Raw genomic sequence first — 14,182 nt, 5'->3', positions numbered from 1 at the left:
AAGGGTTGTGTAAGTTAGTACATTACAACTTACTAATAATGTGAATCTGAGAATTAACATCCTCGACGGAGAGTTCACGAATCTTTTCAGCCCCGTTAATGACATTAATTTCATTACACATGTCATTGATTTTAGCACAAAATAAAGTACGATCTCCCACAAACCAGCTTTTGAGAAATTTATGTAGATTCCTTAAGTTCACAAAGAGTTTACTCGATAGAGAACCAACTGATGTCTAACTCATCCACCATTATTGCACACGCGATATAAAGTCTTCATTGATCAACCATTTATTTTCGAATCTAAATGGTCGATATGTTCTCTCCATCTTACGACGTTCCATCAAAATCGGTCGATGATCTGAACAACTTCATGGAAGGACCTTTTAAAATATATTAGAAAACCCTCGAAAAATAGATTCTCTAACTAAAAATCTATCGATACGAGAATGAATTTAACTCTTATTATCATTACCTCTCGTTGATGTGAATTAACCCACTAAGTGATTATTGGATGTGCAGTAATTTCTCTTCCAACTTAGGAAAATTGATAAATATATATTTTAGATAATACCCATCCATCCACTACATTTATAAACAAATAAATTAGATTCTTCATATGAGATACTAAAAAATAACATATAAGACCAAGAAGTTCATAGTTATAGTAAAATATAAAAAACTATATAGAAATTTATAAATAACAACACAAATTAAGCAAATATACCTTACAAAGCAAATTTATAGATGACATAATATTTTAAAATATAACTTAAATAAACTTATTTGTCATGGTCAATTTCACTTCATTTATGTTTATAAAGTTGATATGATAGGATATTTAATAGCATGTTTTAGTAGGCATTGTAGTTGATCCTCAAATACGATCATGGCAGTAGCAGGAAGGGAAAGTAGCAAGAGAGCTCCGTCCTCGTCTTTATCATTCTTACTGGATACATAAAAGTTGATCAAGCTCGGTATGTGTCCCACGTCGGACTTGGCTACTCCAGCATAGCAGGCCTTTCCCCAACCAAAGTCGACATCTCCAAACCCTATCCTCCTCAAGTCTGAAATCAAAAAGGCGCGTGCCTCCGTGAAGGGAGGTCGTCCCCTCAAGACCATAAGATCAGCTATCGACCTCATGTACTCATCTGTCACATCCTCTTTAGCTTCCATTACCAACTTCAATGCGTAACCCAACGGCTCTTTGCATAACATACCTGCCGTGCTCAAACCACTCGGAAACGCAATAGCGTTGCCGTAGTAACCGGTTGGGAGGGGCGGATTATATAACTTGTTGCGGACATTGACCGCAAAAAAAATCCGCACATCCTCGTTTGGTTCGAACCCGAGAGCTATGGTACGGCATCGCCAGATGCAGGCCGTTATCAAGTCGAATGTGGTAGCCAGTTGTTGGGGAGTAGGGACGAGATGTCTCAATGTCTCAATTTCTGATGATCCAAAAAAGAAAGAACGATGAACTAAATCCCCAAGGCCAAGTGGGGTTCCTCCGACCAACTGATCATCATCATCGTACTCATGATGAATGCAAGTCACACGCGGTGGATTCCTGGCGCTCATCAATTTTCTCTCCCATGCGGGGGGCACAGAAGGTTCTCTCCCTCGTGCAAGTTCTCCGACAGCCGTTAAGAATTGAATCATTCCTGTCCCGTCGCACATGGTGTGATTAAAGCGGTATGCCACGACGAAGCCACCGCACGTGAGGCGCGTTACCTGAAATAAAAGAAATGGAGATCCAAGTATACAGTCCGAGCCCGGAACATCGTGAAGAAGGTTTTCCAAGTAAGGGAACGGAGGTTGAAGGGGGAGGCCTAACTGCTTGAGGGTAACATCAGCATCGGCCTCAACAAACAAGATTCCTAGTTCTCCGGTGCAATCCACGATAAGTTTACGCCCTGCAGGTCCTTCCCTTAAACGACCGGCAAATGGATAGTAAAAGACAAGGGCCTCGGAGAGGGCTTCACGAATAACTTTTACTGGGTCATCTCTACGGCGACCCATATCATCACTAATATCAAGTTCAGAGCCCCCGTAGAAGTTTATGCAGGGAATATTAAAACGAAGACCCTCTTGGTCATCGATGTCTGAAAGTGGCAAGTGAACACGAGGGGTCAGCCTAGCCGGAAGCACAAGCTCAGCCTCCTGTCTTCTCACCTTGAACACCAACTGTTTCATGGCTTCAGATCGATGGGCGACCATTAATTAATTTCTCAAGGAGCTCTTTCTTCTCATATTAAGTGTTTCCATTAGATCTCCCGGCTCCTTTTATACCCATATACAATGGGCTATTCCACGCCACACTCATTTGTTAATTTTTTTTTCTTTGTACATGTAACGTTTTCTTAATAGATACATGAACTACCTGTATTTCACTTATTAAGTGACACCTATACACAAAATTGAGCACTAATTTGTTGATTTTTTCTCTTTGTACATGTGACGTTTTTTTTAATAAATATTACCTTCACAAAATACAAAATAGGTAGACTTTTCTTTCTCTCTCTTCATTACTTTTGACTTATTCTATAAAATAATTAATTTTTGTGAAGATAGTACATAAAAAAAGATATGTCATTTGAACAACATATTTGAACCCCATTTTTCATTTCATGCCCATATTTTTAATTTTATTTTTAACAGTTTTAAATTAATAGACAGGTCAACCACAATCCGAATCAAATATTCATTTACTCTCACATATATAACTAAATTAACACAAAAGTGAACAATCACCTCACTCAATTGTTAATTTTTTCACTTTGTACATGTGGCGTTTTCTTAATAGATACATACACTACTTGTATCTCACTCATGAAGTGACAGTACCTATACACAAAAGTGAAGCATCACCTCACCGCACACATTTGTTAATTTTTTCTCTTTGTACATGTGACGCTTTTTTAATGGATATCACCATCACAAAATACAAAATAGGTAGACTTTTCTTTCTCTCTTTATTACTTTTGACTTATTCTATAAAATAATTAATTTTTATGAAAATAGTATATAGAAAAGAATAGGGAAGAATGTCAATTTTATCACTGAACTATAATGGAATATTCACGTATATCACTAAACTAATTTTTGTTCGCTCATACCATTGAAGTTGAGATTAATATTTATCTATGTCATTACTCCACCCCCGTTAAGTTTCTGTTAAATGAAACCAACATGTGGAATTGACATGTCATCTTTTTCAATTAATATATTTAAATGTCATCTTTTTTAATTAATATATATTATATATTTATTTATTTAAAATTCTAAATAATAAAACATTTACAAAGTCATTAATAATTTCTCTCTCCTGCCCTAATTAACTAAACCCACAATTCTTCTTCTCTTGATTCACATAATCAATCAGAAATGCTATCTTGATAACGTATTCTTGTTGATAATATAAACCATAATCAATCAGATAGTTTCATCTTTTTAAAACAGAACAATAATTCAGAAATATAGGAAGAGAAAGGAGAACAAACTCGGAAGAGATAAGGAAGCATATAGGAAGAGAACAAGAACAATAATCTAGAAATAAGCCTTCAACAGAAAGAAGAAGATTTGTAAACTTCATTACCTGTCATCATTGTTCATTGTGAACTTTGTTTGAGACTGGTCGAAGTAAGAAGAAAAAGTTGAGGTCCAAGGCTCAGCTAAATGTCAAAGTTCGTCGTTGTAGGGTTCTGAAATCAAAATCTCATCTCACATTTCCCTCAATTCTCTCGCTAACTCGTCAGTCTCTCTTCGGTTCTCCTTTATTTGAGAAATCGAATCCTTTGAAAAACAAGAATCAAAAAGAAGAAGAATGGTGGGTTTAGTTAATTAGGACAGGAGAAAGAAATTATTAATGACTTTATAAATGTTTTATTATTTAGAATTTTAAATAAATAAAAATATATATAATATATATTAATTAAAAAATATGACATGTCAATATATTAATTAAAAAAGATGACATGTTAATTCCATATGTCGTCTCATTTAACAAAAACTTAACGGGATTAGAGGTTTGGTGGAGTAGTGACATAGATGAATATTAATCTTAACTTCAGTGGTATAAGCGAACAAAAATTAGTTCAATGATATACGTGAATATTCTATTATAATTCAGTGATAAAATTGGCATTTTTCCCGAAAAGAATATGTCATTTAGAACAACATATTTGAACCCTACTTTTCATATGCCTCAAATTCTTAATTTTTAGTATATAATATTATTAATTATATATTATATATTATAAAATATCAAATATCAAATTTATTATAAAGCTACTTTTATATTTATATCCTTATAATATATTAATATTTTCTGTCTTTAGCATTTAATAAGTACATTTGCACAATTAATGATAAAAAACAGTGAAAATAATTACTTAAAAATATGATAACATTTTAAATTTTATTTTTAACAGTTTTAAATTTATAGGCAGGTGAACCACAATAACTTATACTACCCTATATTATTTATACTTAATTATAATTTATACTTTTATATAACTTATACTCTATATAATTTATACCTACCACTATCAAATTATTAAAGTACTTTTAACTGCAGTTTTATATATAATAGTTAAAATAATATGTATTTTATATAAATATTGAAAATAAAGTAATTTATAAATATTATTAAGCACAAATAATATATTTATATTATTTAGAAGGTCAATTTTATATATTTTAAAGCATAATTTTAGAATAATTATTAATAAATAAATTATATATATATATAAGATTATTCATACATATTATTTAGTTTAGATAAATATCTTTAAATTTTAAAGTTTTAGTATATTTACTTAATTTATATTTATATATAATATATATTCTAAAAAATTAAAATTTACCATTACAATTATATATAAAAAAAAAATTGAAAACGGTTAACAATTTGTTTTTAAGATTTAACTAAATTATATTAGTTTTATATTTATATAATCATTAAAATAATTTAATCACATTAATAAATAATTTATATATTTTTTTAATAATATAACACATTTATAAATAATATTAGTAATATATATTTCTAATAACTTAATAAAAATATCCATATATATATATATAATATTAATAATAATATTTATTATACATTAATGATAAATACTTTATCATTTAACTTTTATAATTATTTTATCTATCCAAATTTTTATAAACTTATATCATAATTAATTTTTAAAATAATAAAAGTTAAGAAATACTCAAAGTAACTTGTATCCCAATTAATTTCTAAAATAATAGAAATTACAATTTATGAATAAGATTTTTTATGTTTGATAATCTTAATAAGACGTTTAAATGTGGTTTTATATACTAGATAAAACTTTTAATTGCGGTATATAATATTGCAGTTAAAGGTAAGACTTTTAACTACAGTTGTATATACCGCAGTTAAATGTAAGACTTTTAATTACGGTTTTATATACCGTAGTTAATTGTAAGACTTTTAACTACGGTTTTATATACCGTAATTAAAGTTAAGACTTTTAACTGTGGTTTTTATATACCGTAGTTAAAAATAAGACTATTAACTGCGGTTTAATATACCGCAGTTAGAGTAAGATATTAACTGCAGTTTTATATACCGTAGTTATATGTAAGGTATTAACTACGGTTTTATATACCGCCGTTAAATTTCACCACTAATAACACATTTTTTACTAGTGCGTGGACAAGAATTTCAAGCACGGAGTAGAACTGAAATATCTGTAGGAACTGGAATTTACCGTTTTTTAAACTCACTAGAATTGAAAGCATTGTAATCATATAATTCATTTACGTTTTTAGCATTTTAGCTTTTATTCAGAATGTTACAACTTCAAAATCATTATAGGCCTGTCTAAAATGATCTCTTAAACTCGTGGTTTTTTTCCCATTTTTGGGAATTTTTAATGAAATAACGCTAAGTCGTTTTTCCCAAAAAAAATATGAATCAAATATTTGATTCATAAGTGTGAGGTCATGAGGTTAAATGTCGATTGAGATTGCTGGTTAGTTTACCGAGTGATAAGAGGCATATGAAAATATGATAAAGAGACATATGAAAAATTGTGAGTCATAAGATGTCGACTAATTAACTAATTGGTAGTAAATATTAAATACAAAATATATATACATACACAAAATTATAAAATTATTTCAACAATCTCAAGTGGTCTACCAGTTAAAGTGTTCACATTTCATGTTGAAGACTAGGATTCGATTCCAAAAACTACAAATTTAAAAGTGAGTATTATAAATATTTGAGATATCAATGTTAAAGAATGATTTCTTGAGTATAATATATGGTGGCACAACTTTTAAACAATGGATAAAAGGCATTTGAAAGTATGAGGTCATGAGATGGAGGTCATGTGGTGGGTGGTTTGTCAGTCGAAGGGATAAATAGGCATATGAAAAATTGTGAGTCATAAGATGATGGTAAATTGAGAGATTAGTGGTTGGTTTGACAAGGTATAAGAGGTGTGTGATCAGTTAATATTAGTTGTTGATTTGTTGAAGTGGGGGATAAAAGAGGTCGTCTAAGATTGGTGGGTTGTTTGTCGAGGGGGTAAAGAGGCATATGAAAAAGTGTGAGTCACAAGATGAAAGTCAATTGGGGGATTGGTAGTTGGTTTGACGAGGGGATAAGAGGTGTGTGATCGATTGGAATTAGTTATTGATTTGTTGAAGTGGGATAAAAGAGGTCAATTAAGATTGGTGGGCGGTTTGCCGAGGGAGGATAAAGAGGCATATGAAAAAGTGTCAGTCACAAGAGTTCGACTAAGTTTGTGTGAGTGGTTTGTCGAGTGGATAAAGAGGCGTATGAAAAAGTGTCAGTCACAAGAGGTCGGTTAAGACTGGTGGGTGGTTTGCCGAGGGGATAAGAGGTGTGTGGGTCACGAAATGAAATGTCATTTGAGATTTGGTGATTGGTTGGCCGAAGTGAGTGTAAATATAAGGGGTCTTCTTAACAAATTAGATATTAGTTTTTTAAAATATATATATATATATATATATATATATATGAATGAGATGTTGATTGACCGAAGTGGTTGATTGGGAGATTGGTTGTTGATTGTTAAAGTGGGGGTAAAAGAAGTCGCGATAAGAGTAAATATGATGAGATGCAAGGTGAGGATTTGTGGTTGATTTGTCGAGATAAGAAGCCAATAATAAAAGGAGATATCGACGGTTAAAAATATATAAATGATATGTTGATTGACCGGAGTATAAACATGTGTGTAAGGTCACGAGATTAGAGATCAAAATTAGGATTGGTTAGTGATTTGTCGAGGGGATAAAGAGGTATATGAAAAAATGTAGGTCATAAGATTAAAGGTCGATTGTGGAGATTGATGTTTGGTTTGTCGAGGGATATGAGGTGTTTAAAAGTGTATATAAGGTCATGAGATGAGATGAGATGTCAATTGAGATTTGGTGGTTGGTTTACCTGAAATGGAGAATAATTTAAGTGATTAGTAATAAATGAGATATTAGTGGTTAAAAAAGTACAGTTATTTGCGCATGCATGTCCATTATCATGGTCGTGCATGTTATGCACTAAAGCTGTGATCGTCTGCTATATGCGTTCTTGATTCTGACATGTAAATTTATAATCAAGATAGCAAGAGCCCATGTAATGTCTTTTTTTAGTTTTTAAGCTAAATTCATGTCAATCTCTCAAAAGGATACAGTTTTGTTGTCCAATATGAAAGAAAAATTTGCTTCCAAATGTTGTTACTATGTTTGCCAAACAATGGTGGCATCTAAAATATATGTCTCTCTACTATTGACAAATGAATTATGGACCTTCCTTGGAAAAATAGTTAGAAATTTAACCTTACTACTTATTTGCACATGACAAATCATTTGTTTTGGTTAGTGTTTGTTGTTATCATGTTTTGATCGCCATGTTAAATATTCATTTTATTAAAATAATCAAAACATTGTTACAAATTTGTTACTGCAAATATGACAATTTTTCATACCACAACCCTCACACAACGTAGGAAAAATCATAATAAACCCTAAATATGTCGAATTGCATTAAAAGAAAATACATTAGAAGTCAAAAAAGAAGGTTATTATTTTATGTAGTTTTTGGTACAAACATATACTACTGTAAAAAAACTAGTCTCGAGAATCATATATATTATCAATTTCTTTTAACCTAATAAACCTCATTCTACTCAAAATAATTTATAATAATAATAATTTAGGATAAATGATAATATTATAATGTTTTAACTTCAATAGGAATTAGACTGGTCAGAAAAAAATCAAATCCAGTTAAATTTTACAAAGTAGTAATTTTAAAAGATCTTAATTGTCTGGTAAGGAATTTATATTTTCTCCAAAAGTCAAATCGAATATTTGACTGTAGTCATCCACAAAGTGGACCTCAAGTCCTTCCTTAGTGTTAGGTGCAAGCTCATCAAAATATTTATGTAGGCTGAAGGAAATGTGACTATCTTGAAACCGCTTCGTCTAGCTACTATAGTCTTCTCCTTCTTCACCCATTAATAATTATCCACCAAAATAGTACACACCATAAGTTTCCCAGTCAGATGTAAGTCAGCCCCCCGTAGAAGTCCAAGAAAGAGTACTCATTACCACCCTAATAGGTGTTGTCTAATCAAATATGCGTTCTGCATTAAACAGCGGTTTGCCAATAAAATCTGTAAGCTCCAATTTATATATCAACACTTTATCTACTGATCATCTCACTAACTAGACATCTCCTACGACTACATCCACCAATTCAGGGACTAGTTCTTCTTTAACTTCCGATTCTTTATCTGCCGCTCATCGCACAAGTCGTAGAGCAGCAACCTTACGATATATTTTCTCTATCTGTTTCTGAAGATTTCTAACACTTGCTTCTCTACAAAGTTTTCAATCAAAGCAAGAAGAGCATCGTATGTCACTTCCACCTAGCAAAAGAATAACATATATAGAAGCATGTGATTAACACCCAAACTCTTCTACAACTAAATATCTTATATATAAGCAGAAAAAATTAAAATGATCGGAACATTTTAGAAGAAAAATCTATACATATTTTCAATCATTCACACACATACAATCACATTACCTTAATAGGCCGAATCCCACGGGCTTCTCGTGTAGCTTTCTCCAAATAGTCTCAGGTAATATTGTGCATTTTCTCATCAGTTATATAACCAACTATGGAAATTATCTCCATTATATCCAATAGAGGATTGTGTATCGTTCGATAACATTTGTTGTATAGACAAATTAAATAGGACCTCCCATGAGAAGATGACTGGTTATTATCTCGCTACAGAAGCAGCAATTGTTCAGAAAATTGCAGTAGCTAGGGACATCTCGAAATCTTCATCTAGATATTGAAGTACGATTTTCTCATTTTCAATAGTTTGAAAATACCTGAAGATTCAACCGCATAGTGATCGCCATAATCTCCCCATGGAATCTCTACAGGGTCCATGCACATTTGTACCATATATGGAACCATTAATAGAGCAAAATGTTGAATTTATGCAACATTTGTTTCTTGCCTAGGTCTAAACAGCTAATTAATCTTTTAGCGATATAAAAAGGGCAAGTATAGAGTATATGGAGATTAGAATAATGATAAGTCGGGAAGTTTCTAAGCCTCTCCATTCTACAATCTCACTATAAGTTAACAAACCTTCCCCTTAGGTGAATAAGGGAAACATGAATGTATTTGTGTAGGCCTCAACACCTATAACATTTATTGAAGATATTGGAGCAATAACACCTGACACCAACCAAGATAGCAAGTATAAATTTTTTAGGGAAATACTTTTGTCAATCAAGAAACATAATTCGTAATTCCAAAATAAATAAATAAATAAATAAATACTTTGAAGGATAGTAGTTTAAATAGGTCTTTCTCAATAGACATCAAATAGAAAATTGAAGAAGTTGTTAAAGAAAGTCACAATGGTACCGGTTAAGAAATACGAGAGGATCTTTTAGGGTTTTACCTGGTTAACAGACGACTTCATCCGGACACTTTGGGAAGACGATTAAAATCAGAAAAGAAGATGAAAAGTCTTTTGCAGATCTGGTTAACCTGAATTTGCAAAAAAAAAAAGACAAAAACTCGACGGACGATTTCTAATAGAGAAATCGCAGATGTCCAACAGCAAGTCGCTACACACTTCAAGGGATCCAAAATTGCATTAACATCTACCCAAAGATCACAAAGATCCTTCGACGTCACCCAATCAAATGTCATTCTCGCGAGAAGATTGTAGTAGAGAAGATTCGTGCTAGGGTTTGAAAAATCGATAAGAGAGAAAGTAAAAGTGGGATTGCAGCAGACAAAATTCTATTTATTTAAATAAAAGTGAAGTGAGTGATTGATTAATGTAAATACCTATTGAAGTTTACTTCATTAGGTAGCGCTTGCTTCACTTCTATCAGCGCTGTAAATACCTAGTGAAACTAACTTATGTAGCATTTGTTTCACTCCTTTCAGCGCTGTAAATACCTAATGAGACAAGTTTCACTAGTTAGCGTTTGTTTAAATCCTTTCAGCGATGTAAATACCTAGTGAAACAAGTTTCATTAGGTATCGCTTGTTCCACTTCTTTCAGGCTGTAAATATCTAGTGAAACAAGCTTCACTAGGTAACGCTTATTTCATCTTTTTTATTCTCTAGCAGGGTTTACATGAAATCATAAATATTTTTACATTAACATATAAAGGTTTTTACATTAATGTGTTAGTGGATTTACATTAACGTTTATATATATATTTAATTATATAAATTATAAAATATATACTATATAAATTATGAAATAATTTGTACAAGTTAATTTAAATATACCACAAATAAATTTAATTATATAAATTATAAAATTATTAATATGTTATATCACAAATAAAATAATTAATAATTAATTTAAATATCTCACAAATTAATTTATAATTATTTTTTATATTTATATATATAATTATATAAATTATAACATAATTAATACAAATTAGTTTAAATACAACATAAATAAAATTATAAATATGTTTTTATATATAATTATATAGATTATAAAATAATTAATATGTTTTACAGTGGTGAAGCGGAGTGGAATGAAGAAAGTTTCGTTGACTTCCTCATGTAATTGACTTCCTTATGTAAATGATGTAAAATGTCTTCCTTCCTTGTATTGCGTTTTTCAGGCTTGGTTTTACATGAATGAAGATGATTTGATATTATAATAAGAATTTTGCACTTTGATTGGTCCAGAATAGGGGAACACCGGAATCGATAGTAGAGAATCTGGTTTGTTACTTCACTACTCAGTAGGTAGGGTACCCGTTATGAACAAGGATCCTCTACTCCGGAATATAAATGCTCCCCATGTTCCTCCTCACAAGGAAAAGGGATAATTAAGTAAAATATGTTTGTTTGTTTTTAATATTCAAAATATTGTGAGAGGGAACACCGGGAAGAGGTGGGATCGTAGCAATATCTCATTTGACTAGTTGTCATCCCTAGTGTCTACCTATATATATATTTGAAAATGTCTATTTATATTTAAAAAATGATAAAAAATCGTTTGAGCACACAATAACAAAAGCAATAGATTATTGAGCTTGTAAGTCCTCGAAAAAAATAATTAACTCCCCAATGAACTCAATCGACCTTCTGAAATAAATCTTAGAAAATATTATAATAATAGCATTATGAATGATACGTATCGAAGAATTATAATCAGTGAAAGTACAATGATTCTCTCCAGCTGGATAGTCCACCAAAATATAATTGGGATAGTAACTCAATTATGTAGGTCTTTCATATTAGCCACATCAATCCAAATTTCTCAACAACTACTCAAACACTCAGACATCACTCAATGAATCATAGTGATACTCTACAAAAGACTCCAGATACTAGTCACCCAACAACAAGACAAAAGTTAGTTAGTTACCGATTCAACTTTCTCGTGACACATACGAGTAACCTCAACATTTTTCTGTTCACATATCATCCGTAAAAGTTTCACCGTGAATAACGCTCTATATATATAACCTATTAAACTATTATATATATATATATATATATATATATATATATATATATATATATATATATATAAATTAAGAAAAATAATATTATACGAATATGAAAATGTAATATGAGAGAAAATACAACTATATTTAATAAAAAAAAAGATATAAATATATTTCTTCATATTATTAGTAGCACGTAAAATATAAAATAATCTTATATATTGTATAGTTTGTGATATCTTAATTAGTAAAGTTTTATAAATAGTAATTCAAATCAACATATTCATATATATAAAAATGATTTCAAAACAATTTGTGTATATACGTGGAGACACCAACATTTTACCGCCTAAATTTTATAATTTTAAATATATTCCGAGCCAACGAACTTATTTTCTAAAAATTCTTATATTTGATCATTGCATTTGATTAAAATAAATAACTAGTTTGAAAACGATATTGTTTTCCTCGGTTTTAAAAATAATTAAAATCTGAATTATTTAGAATTTATCTTGTTTTTATTTGTTGCAAAATTTAAAAAAATAAAAATAAAGTCAGGAAAGACACAGATGGTACAAATCAATAATATCAGATTTGTTAACATAACGACACTGTTATTGGATGTCACATTAAAAGTGTACAACCTCTACAATCTGGGAGGTAAGATTTATTAATCATGAAGGAAGTATATATGTTTAAGGGTATTGAGTTACTAATTTAGTAGAAAAAAGATTAATTATAACCTAATTAATATTTAGGGTCTAATTGAGCGCATGCATGCGTTTCAATCAAATGATAGTGAGTGTTGATTTATTTGGCCTAATTGAGAAGTATATATTAATTATTGAAGATGAGTTGTATCTTATAAAATTTAAATTATATTATTTTATAAAAGTTACACTTTATATATGTCTTACTGGATTTATCAATAAAACTTAAATGTTTTTAAGTTTTAACGAAATCATTTTTGGCATAAATAATTTTCTATATATAGTAGAATCTCAAGGTTATAGTAATCGACTTTAAATCTTGAATATATACCACAAAAACATTATATCCATAAAAAGAATTACTTACTAAATAGTTATCATTTTCGTGGAAGAGATTGCATTAATAATCTTAAATAGGGACATACCAAATATTTTGTAATCTGTCAATAAAAAAGTAAACACTAGAAGCACAAGGTTATAGTAATGGAGTTTAAATCTTGAATATATATATAAAAAAAACATGAAAAAATTACTAAAAATAAATGACTTACTAATTAGTTATCATTTTCATAGAAGTTATTGCATTAATAATCTTAAATAGGACATACTTTGTAATCTTACTCATTAAAAAAGTTCATCAATAAAATCTAGAATCATAAGTTATAGTAATGAGCTTATTCGTAATATTCTACTATTTAGTAATTACCATAAAAGTCATATTGTATTTAGATGTACAATTAAAACATTAATCCTCATACAAAAAAATTGTTTGATAAACCTCACACAAATATTAATTTGTCAATTAATCAATTCTCTCATTAATTTGTAAGGTTGTGCCTCTTACCCTTCTTCTCATTTTTCTTCTTTTAGTTAAGTTTGCATTTATAAACATGATGGTGAAATTTCATATAGTTTTTATAAATTCCAATAATAGTCAATAACAATAGTTATATATTTTGTGGCATTCAAATCGTTGAAAAGCATACCAAGCCATTAAATGTTATAAGTGAATTACATAATGCATTAACTATATACAATTATTATTATTTGGACAGGGGAAATGATTAAGGGACAACTATTATCATCATCTTTGCGTATGGATCAAGTTCGCAAAGATCATACCTTTATTTCTTCTAAGAATGAAGGAAATGAAGTCACAAAGATAACTGTGAAAACGGGACCTGAAGATTCTGGAGACACGAGAAATGTCCAAATTGTTTCCCGAGGTATAAAAAGAAAACGCGAAGAACTCAGTGATGACGACGATGATGATATTGATGTCCAAGAAAATGCTCAAGATTCCTTAGGACGGGGTATGGCGATTGTTGATCGTGGTAACTTACAAACAAGGGTTGGTTGTCTTTCTAAGAACACTGAAGTTGTAATGTGGCATTATTTTGACCCGCAAGGAGATGTACAAGGGCCTTTTTCATTGGAGGTATTAAA

The 14,182-nt window shown here is 30.3% G+C and overlaps 1 protein-coding gene across 1 annotated transcript; it reads right to left on the bottom strand.

Annotated features, from left to right (window-relative positions):
- Positions 1-815: 815 nt before the first annotated feature.
- Positions 816-2,219, bottom strand: LOC124938965 (benzyl alcohol O-benzoyltransferase-like). The gene has a single exon (XM_047479484.1). It carries the CDS (start codon positions 2,217-2,219, stop codon positions 816-818), a length of 1,404 nt encoding a protein of 467 aa, XP_047335440.1.
- Between the last annotated feature and the right edge of the window lie 11,963 nt (positions 2,220-14,182).

The sequence above is a fragment of the Impatiens glandulifera genome, chromosome 5, assembly GCF_907164915.1.
Source record: "Impatiens glandulifera chromosome 5, dImpGla2.1, whole genome shotgun sequence".
NCBI classification, from domain to species: domain Eukaryota; kingdom Viridiplantae; phylum Streptophyta; class Magnoliopsida; order Ericales; family Balsaminaceae; genus Impatiens; species Impatiens glandulifera.
Note: the sequence above shows the minus strand (reverse complement) of the source record. Positions and strands in the feature narration are given on the sequence as shown.

Excerpts from the sequence above, each read along its gene's own strand:
- LOC124938965 (XM_047479484.1), bottom strand. The coding sequence starts at position 2,219 with ATGGTCGCCCATCGATCTGAAGCCATGAAACAGTTGGTGTTCAAGGTG.